This window comes from Xenia sp. Carnegie-2017, unplaced genomic scaffold (assembly GCF_021976095.1).
Source record: "Xenia sp. Carnegie-2017 unplaced genomic scaffold, XeniaSp_v1 HiC_scaffold_22, whole genome shotgun sequence".
Lineage (NCBI taxonomy): Eukaryota > Metazoa > Cnidaria > Anthozoa > Malacalcyonacea > Xeniidae > Xenia > Xenia sp. Carnegie-2017.
In genome coordinates this window covers 10193893-10202598 of record NW_025813485.1, presented here as the reverse complement: position 1 = coordinate 10202598, position 8706 = coordinate 10193893, and the positions used below count along the sequence as shown (strand labels likewise).

Below are 8706 nucleotides of genomic sequence, written 5' to 3'. Positions count from 1 at the left end.
TCGGGTTTTTAAAAATGATCATATAATGAGAGTTAAGGATTATCGTTCTTTATTGTTTACCCGGGGGGAATGAATTTTGCGTTAAATACATGACAAATATCCCTCGATGATATGACCCACGGGTGAATAAATCAGACATTCGTTGATCATTAGAACATTCTGACATAAGATCGTCTACAATGACTAAAGAGTTTTGACATCCTTCCAAAATATCGGTCGAGTTGTCAGGGAACCCTTCAACAAAAATTACATTCGGTATCCTTTTAACCATTTCGTCAAATTCCATCTGAGGTTCGCCATAGCAGCAAATGATTTTACTTGGAAGTGGGCGAAACAGCTCATTCAGGCCCTGTCTACACGTATCCGGATAAATTTGAAAACGCAAAACTTTTTTTACGGATGTACGTTCCGTCCACACGTATCCGGATAAAACGCCCACACAAACCGTATACTTTTGAAAACGCTGTCCAGAGTGGAATTTTTGGAACACGGAAAAAAATTAGTCTCGTGTGGACGGGTGAAACCGTAAAAATACAGAAACGATGACGTATAACTATTATTTGGTCAAACATGGCGGAAACACGAAAGGTTGTTGCGATATTGATTTGCCTTATTTCAAGCATAATATCATGCGTCCAGCTTTATAATGCGGTGTTGAATTCTCACGGAGAATATATTCGAAATCGTATGAATATTATTCGTCAGCTTTCGTTGCTTGGTACCGGAAGGGGGATTGTCAAGCGGTTAGGCAAGAAGCGTCAAAGGAAAAAACGAAGATTTTGGATTCGACCTGGAAGAACAAATGCTTGGTGGAACGGTTTTATACGTGAACTAGTAGTCCCGGAAGAATGGCGAGAAAATTTTAGAATGTCTCGAGTTTCCATTGACAGACTAGCCGAAGAATTAAGACCCTACATCCAAGGGGAAAAAACTATCATGAGATCTCCTGTTGATGTGTTGACCCAAGTTGCTATCACACTATATTATCTCAGTGATGAAGGTCGTATGAGAAAGACTGCAAATGCGTTTGGAATTTCTCGACAGACCGTTTCCAAAATTGTGAGAAAGGTATGCAAGGCAATAACAATACACCTTGGACCAAAGTATGTAACATTGCCATTTACTGAAGAGAATGTGCAAGAAAAAGTGAACAATTTTTACAGAGCACATGGTTTTCCACAGTGCTTGGGTGCAATTGATGGAACACACATTCCAATAAAGCAGCCACAAGAAAATCCTACTGACTATATTAACCGAAAAGGTACTTACAGTTTGAATGTGCAAGCTATATGTGACCATAAATACTGTTTTATGGATGTGGTTGTGAAATGGCCTGGAAGTGTGCATGATGCAAGGGTTTTTTCAAATTCCAGCCGAAACCAATTGTTGAAGAATGGCAAGATACCACCATGTCAACGCAAGATTTTAACTGATGAAGATCCAATTCCTATTTTTATATTAGGCGACCCTGCATATCCATTAATGCCGTACTTGATGAAGGAGTATTCAAATGGTGGGTCTAATCAGCAGGAACAGTATTTCGGTATGACTTTGTGCCAATCAAGGATGGTCATTGAATGTGCTTTTGGTAGACTCAAAGCTCGTTTTGCAGCTTTAAAGCGTCCAATGGATATTAATCTTGATGAGCTACCTTTTGTGGTGTATGCATGCTTTGTACTACATAATTTTTGTGAAATTAGTGGTGAAAGAATTGCAGAAGAAAAGGTCACTGCTTCTGTCGAGTATGACAAACAATTTCAGCTAGTTATTGCCAACAATAAATTCAGAACTGACTGTAATGAAGCTGAAGGTAAAAAAATCAGAAGGATATTGACAAGGTACTTTGATCCATAGACAAACCAAAACTTCAATGAACAATGATTTAACAAAACCTATTTTTTATTTTAACCCAAACTATTTTCATCTCACTATGCAATATTTGTTACTAAGTAACTACAACCTTATAAAATATACACATCACTCTATGCTCATTTCAGTAATGCATATTATATTAAAAATTTTCATTTGTAAACTGACTAAAGTGCAATGTGCTATTTTCTACATTCATCGGTTGTGCAGCCTGTGGTCTGTCCCAGTTGCTGTTGTAACCAGTAAGCGGAGTTGCAAATTGGGGAGGTAATGGTTGAGGATGCAGCATTACTTGGCGAAGCATAGAAAAACCTTCCACAATACACCCAGTAAGTTGTTCCATATTTTGCGAGAATTTCTTCATTTGGGTAGCCTGCTGCTTATCCACTTCGTCCATCTTTTCAAGAAGACGTTTTTTTATTTCAAGATCTTCCTGCATGGCATTCAGGAGTTGTTCGTCTGTTGATAACTTTCTCTTTAATCTGTTTTGTCTATAATTCTTCAATTTAGAATTTAAAAATTCTCTTCGTTCAGAAACACAGTTTCGTTCATTTCCTTCATCGTCAAGAGTAGGTATTTCGGTATGAGGGCTGCTGGATGTTGAGGAAGCTATGGGTGTACCAATAGAGTTGGCGGGACTGGGACATATTAAACTTGAGTCAAACTCTTGTTGAATTTCTTGCGTCTCTATTCCAGATGCCATTGTAGTCGTAGCTGGTGAGCCACCCCATATTTCCTGACATTTCTCGAAATAAATCAGCACAACTCTTCCATGCCCACTTTTCTTACCACAATCAACAGCAGCGCGGAATTTGAGTCTGATAGCTTTTAGTTTTGAAGTAATAATTGACTTATTGACTTCATTATTCTGGTGAAGAAACTCTTTTTCAATTTGGGCTGCATCATGTTCAGATGGATACTGAGCGAGGAGTAAATTCAAAATATCAGAATATTTAGATTGGCATGTCTCCCAGTCAACATTCTCCGCAGTTATTGCAGTTTTGTACTCAAGAACAACGTTTAAAAGGAGCTCCACTTCATCGTCGGTCCACACAAAGTTTTCGGTTTTGCTCTTCTTGGATTTGGACGAATTTTCTAATGCGTTTGACATAATTTTTGAATTGTATTTAATAGCAATGCGCAGAAGAATGTCAAGTGTCAAGAAAGCACATATACGTACACGTTATTTGCAGGCTCATCTTGTCTGAAGCGCATGCTCAAATTGAATTTTATCAGTGTTGTCAAATTTATCCGGATACGTGTGGACGGGCGAAAACGATCCGAAAACGATTACGTGTGGACGCGGAAGTTTTTAATACCTTAAAAAAAGTTTTGCGTTTTCAAATTTATCCGGATACGTGTAGACAGGGCCTCAAATTATAAAGCATCGACCTAACGAGATGACTCTTACCAGATTGGCTTTGCCCGCAAATGTAAAAGTTAGCTGGTGTGTTAAAACGCACGTCCATTGTCTTGCAAATGAAAACAGAATTGTTTTACAACAGACTATATACCATCTTGCATGTATCAATTAAATATACTCTATAAACAAGTTAAATACTTAATCAACAAGAAGCTGATTGGATGTTCGACTCTAAAACACTAAGCACATAAGCAATCACAAACATTTTCTTTCATCAATTGATTGGTTAATCATGTCGTTCACATGGCAAGACGTTGTGAAAAGTTGGGTTTCTTCAACTCAAGGAAGCAATAGTCAACATTGTATAACAGACTTGATTAGACATTTGGCATATGCCAATATTATTCCAACAAAAATTATGAACAGTCAAAGCCTTCACATCATTCTATTGGCACAAATAATGTTAGAAACCTTGGATCGTGTCTCAGTACCAAAAGCAATGCAACATGCAACATACTTCGTTTATCGTGCAAATGCAAAAGAAGTAATGGTCCACGACCTTCAACATAGAATTACGAAAAATATCAAACAATTGGAGAATGAGGGTGTAGATATTCATCATTATAAATTGAACATTGAAAATATGATGGACATCGATTAACTACTTTTGAAATGTATCTTTGAAAATATTAATACGATGTCAATAAGCATTAAATTAATAATTACTGTTAAACCTTCGATAAAAAGAAACGTTATTTTCATCTTCAGACATTTCAATGTCGTTTATAAATGTTTTATCATATTCGTTCTCTGATTCAAAATCCATATCTTCCTCGTCGTCAGTTTCCAATAAACTAATATCGCTTGCGTTTTCTTCATTCTCAAAAATCATGTCACCGTCATTGCCATCCTTAACAACATCTTTATACACCAAAACCAGGGGCGGATCTAGAGTATGTCAAATCCGTCGCGCGACTGATGTTTGAAACTCAAAAATTACCGATTCATATTAATTAAAAATTCATTAATTATTCTTACTTTATTATCGCATTTACTTCGTGATAAAAATCCAGCTTTATTGATTACTGAAAACTAATAACTAATCCAATGAATATCTCGTTGGTAAGCAGATCAGTTGAATTTTAATTGACCTGGAATAACCGACTGATAAGCGGGGTGGCTTGACTGGTTCGACAGATAAAGGAGTCTATGAACGCCAAAAACGCTTATTTTATTGGTCAATGGTCAGATCAGTGGACAGTCTGGAATGGTCTCGACTGATAATAGGGGTGGCCGGACGTATAAGGGAGTCCAATTGCTATCTTACAATTGGTTCATTTGAATTTTTGTTTTATTGTGATTGGTTTGACGGATTTCGACTGATAGCCTACTGAACAAGGAGGCAAGCTCACTGTCTGAATACCCATAGTCAAGCTCACTGTCTGAATTGAATGTTTGGTCGTTTCATAGTAATTTTTATAAGCATGATAGAAATTAAACTACAATCAGATGGAATTTATGGAAATCTTTTACAAATTCATATATTGACATGAATGCTGCTGTCCAAACTGTGAATTTTTTCAAGAGGGTGAAAAATTTATGGATAAATTGCAAAGACGATCTCGCGAGCGACATTTCAGTCATTGATGTTCAAAAGCAAGCCAACATTGTTTTGAGTTTTATCAGTAGAAATTTACATCCAAAATCGTAAGTAAAGGTCAACTGAAGTGTATGCATGAATGTAATATATCAAAGTCAATTTATGCGAGTGTGTGATGCGATTTATGTTAATATGGCGTATGGTAAACAGATTGATGCTGCTAAAATTGTTGTTGACGAAGGACTTTTAGCTATGATTTCTTTAGTGCTTGGGGAATCGTGACCGTTATATGGCAGCGAAATCCTACATTCCTGCAAATATATTTCAATGGACAAAAAATCTGTAGCCATAAGGCGCCATACTATTATTTACTTTATCATAAACAAATGTTTGGGGCTTTTCAGTTTATGATCGTTGATCATTCAATTATTAGACAGTTATACTACATATTGTTTAAGATTTGAGAAAACTAACATTGATTACATGAGAAGCTGTTTACTATAACCTGTGATTTTGAGTCTTCTGATCCATGAAGCTTTTTATTTTGACAATTTGACTGGAATGGTATTAAACCTTAGTATTTCACATACATGAAATGTTGTCCCATGTCACATATTGTCCCCTTTTCTGACTGAACACCTCATGTAGAGATGTAAAGGTGTGTTAATCTACGGCTCATACCAGATTGTTTGCCATAAATTCCAAAGGGTTATTGATGTATGAAAAGCATTTTCTATAAAGTAAAAATGTCTTCCTATGTATGCAGATAAACCTTGAAATTTGGCAAAACAGCAAAGTATTTTTCATGATCACTAGGTAATTTTTCTGATGATCATTATAATTTCTAAACTAAATTATTTCAGATTTACTTTTAAACGAGCTTTGATCATATGAAAAGATATTTATCATAACCAGTAAGCATGACACATGAACCAATTTTAACATTCGTGTAATTATATAATTAAAGACATGTTGGTTACATTCTGTTTGTATTTGATAATACAATGCTACTAGTGATTGCTATATAGCACACCTTGCAGAAGATAATAGTCAAGTGAAATGCCTAATAAACATTTATGGCATTAAGCTGTCCTTAACTGCAAATTTTCACTCTGATAATTTTTGCTTAATCTTTGGCAGAAAAAAATTTTGAGTTTTTTCTCAAAAGGTGAATTTGCTAATACTTATGTGGAGATGGGTAAAGGGTTACAATAAACTTGCAAGGTTTGAAGTCTGAGCTTTTCTATATCTATGAACTGTCACTTGTAGTACCAAATTTCTAACTTAACTCATTACATAGAGGTTTGAATGGGGGTCTCTAGGGGGGTCTATGCCTGACAACTTGGTAGAAATTTTTAAAGGTTATATCTGTTTTTGAATATAGCATTATTGTAAAATAAATTTTACTTTCCTAGACATGCTAATGAGCCATATATTTGGCATAATGAGCCTAAATATTTGGCAAAACATTCAAGTATTGTTCACTTCATTTTTTTTTTTTTTTGAAAAAAACGTAACCAAAATGTGTTGTATTTACGCAAAAACGATTCCCACAAAATACATTTTGTAATGCTCTAAAACGCTGAAAATGGCATTTTCAAGGCTCTGAAATTAAAAATTTCTCAGGAGAGATAGCCTCAGACCCCCCCAGGTGCGGAGCGCCTCCGACGTTTTATGACTGATGTTTGAAAAATCCTAGATCCGCCCCTGACCAAAACGTCTTCCATTTCTTCATCACTACATGTCTCATCGTTAGCTTTGTCATCAACACAGCTAAGATTTACTTTACACCCTAGTGCCGTGGGCTGTACCATTGTATAAAGCATTGAATCAGGAAGACGTATAATGGGCTTTACAGACGGACTAGCAGAATTAGACGCTGGTGACCAATAATATCCGTATGGCATTGTGTCTTCACCAGAGTTGACAATTATTCTTTTGTCGCAGACGATCTGATACTGCTTTACTTCTTTCTTGTTGACAAGCCGACGGGCCATTTTTCTCGTGTTATTTTACTGTTATTTACAACATCTATTTTATTTTTCTTATTTTCGTCATCTGAACGTACATAGTTACATATCATTTCATACATAGAATCAAAATTAAGAATTTAGCTATTTTTAAAATTCAAAGTAAAACCTCGTATCTCACAATGTTTTTTTCCCATAATTTACAACGTACGCATAATTTTTTGGACCCCCACATGCAAATCTATTAATGTAACTACCTAACCCATGTTCTTGAGTGATTTCGTTTGTTAAATGCCCCAGGTAATCCTCTAAGAGTGGCCTTGGACCCCCGGGTTTATTTACATAAATACAACTGTCCGTATCTACATATAAAAGGCTCTCTTGCAACAGATCCATCACATTGTAAAGTTCCAATCTAGCCCATGCAGTTGTAAAAATTCCTATGAAGATATTTGTTAGTTTGTTTTCTACTTCATACTCATGCTTTCTCTTAAAGACAATTTCGACTAAATCATCATTCAAGATGCAAAGATCGTGCATTTCAATATCGGCCCCGTTCAAACGTCTGTAGAAATGTGGAGGATCATTAATGAATTCTGTATTTAGTCGATTGTCTTTTTGACAAAATTTACCCCACAAGCTGTTAAAACATAGCTTAGCCAGTGCTCTTAAGCCTGGATTGTAGTCTATTTTATCATGCCTTAACAGTATTCTCTCGTTTTCATAATAGTCGGCCACGTATTTCTGTCTGTCCTCAGGAGTTTGTATACGACTCAGAAATTCTGAACTCTCTTGCTTTATACGGAGAAAATAATTCACATAATCCGAAAACAAATCTGAGCTTGTGTTTTCAAAGTGCCAAATTTCAAAAATTTCAATAATCTTATATCCTTTTTCAATAGCTTTCAACACCTCAACTGTGGTAAAAGTGCACCAAAAAGCACGCTCATTTTCCGAATGAGTACACACTGAAGAGTTTTGTACAACACACTGTTTAGATACAGGAAAAAAGAGTTTATCCTTTATTCGTGCAGGTCAAATTGGAAGATACAAATTTCTGGGTGCTAAAACTTTGCATTTTATTAGTCCGAAATAATTCGAAATTGTTTCAAAATTCTCGCGAATAATTGTTGGATGACCTATAGGATAAACTTTCTTTTGTTAACGTAAGGATACAACGATGTAAAATCAACGTATTCAATTGTTTCATCTTGTTGGGCATCCCTAAAAAGCTTAAACCCATTGACTCTGGCACCAAAAAACACATCGCGTTGTTCAAGATTCGTTATAATGCCATTTGTATCCAAAAAATGTTTCATTTCGTCCGTTTCCTTAAGTTTGCAATAGTCATGCTCCCAAATCGTCTTAACCTCGTAACCCAATTGTAAAAGTCTATTTTGCCGTCTAATTGTTTCATCAAATACGTCAGCCATCTGTTTCTCATTAAAAAAGGAATGATCGTTTCTTAAATCGTAACAAGATGGGCGCATGCATGATAGAGACAGCCATAAAAAGAAAATAGAGTGTTTGTTTCTTCACAAAAGCCGTCGACATAGTACACTTTACCTAATTCCGGATCTTCAATTTTTTTTTTCTCCGCCATTGAGAGCGTGTTGTATGTTGCAGTTAGTTTGCGCAGATACAAATTCAAGCCACACGATTGCGCTTTGAGAGAAGGGTTTATTTGAATTTCGATACATATTTTTTGGTACGATTCCGATTGTGTTTAGTTGAAGATATTTTGACCGATAAATTGCCATTACGGCTGCTGCAATGTTACAATAACAGAATGGATCAACTTTAGTCGCTGCGAGAAATAAATCCCTAAATTGCAAACAACATAAACGCAGTATGGTAACGTCTTGAGAGCAGTATTTAGCCATTTCCTTTTGGAAATCAAAGAC

General features: G+C 35.8%; 2 protein-coding genes across 2 annotated transcripts; one reads left to right on the top strand and one right to left on the bottom strand.

The window, feature by feature from the left end:
* The first annotated feature begins 570 nt into the window (after positions 1-570).
* LOC124447418 (putative nuclease HARBI1) lies at positions 571-1854 on the top strand. Its single transcript, XM_046998330.1, has one exon. It carries the CDS (start codon positions 571-573, stop codon positions 1852-1854), a length of 1284 nt encoding a protein of 427 aa, XP_046854286.1.
* A 2093-nt stretch (positions 1855-3947) lies between these two features.
* Positions 3948-8235, bottom strand: LOC124447417. Its single transcript, XM_046998328.1, has 3 exons — positions 7969-8235; positions 7060-7792; positions 3948-4180 (listed from the first exon to the last, which is right to left on the bottom strand). The coding sequence occupies exons 1-3, from the start codon at positions 8233-8235 to the stop codon at positions 3948-3950; spliced, it is 1233 nt and encodes a 410-aa protein (XP_046854284.1).
* Between the last annotated feature and the right edge of the window lie 471 nt (positions 8236-8706).

Bases quoted from the DNA above. Each gene is read 5' to 3' on its own strand.
- LOC124447418 (XM_046998330.1), top strand. From the start codon at position 571: ATGGCGGAAACACGAAAGGTTGTTGCGATATTGATTTGCCTTATTTCA.
- LOC124447417 (XM_046998328.1), bottom strand. From the start codon at position 8,235: ATGGCTGACGTATTTGATGAAACAATTAGACGGCAAAATAGACTTTTA. The intron at 7,793-7,968 runs GTTAACAAAAGA...GTATCTAAACAG, and splicing joins TTACATCGTTGTATCCTTAC to TGTGTTGTACAAAACTCTTC. The intron at 4,181-7,059 runs GTAGTTACATTA...GACATACTCTAG, and splicing joins CACTCAAGAACATGGGTTAG to ATCCGCCCCTGGTTTTGGTG.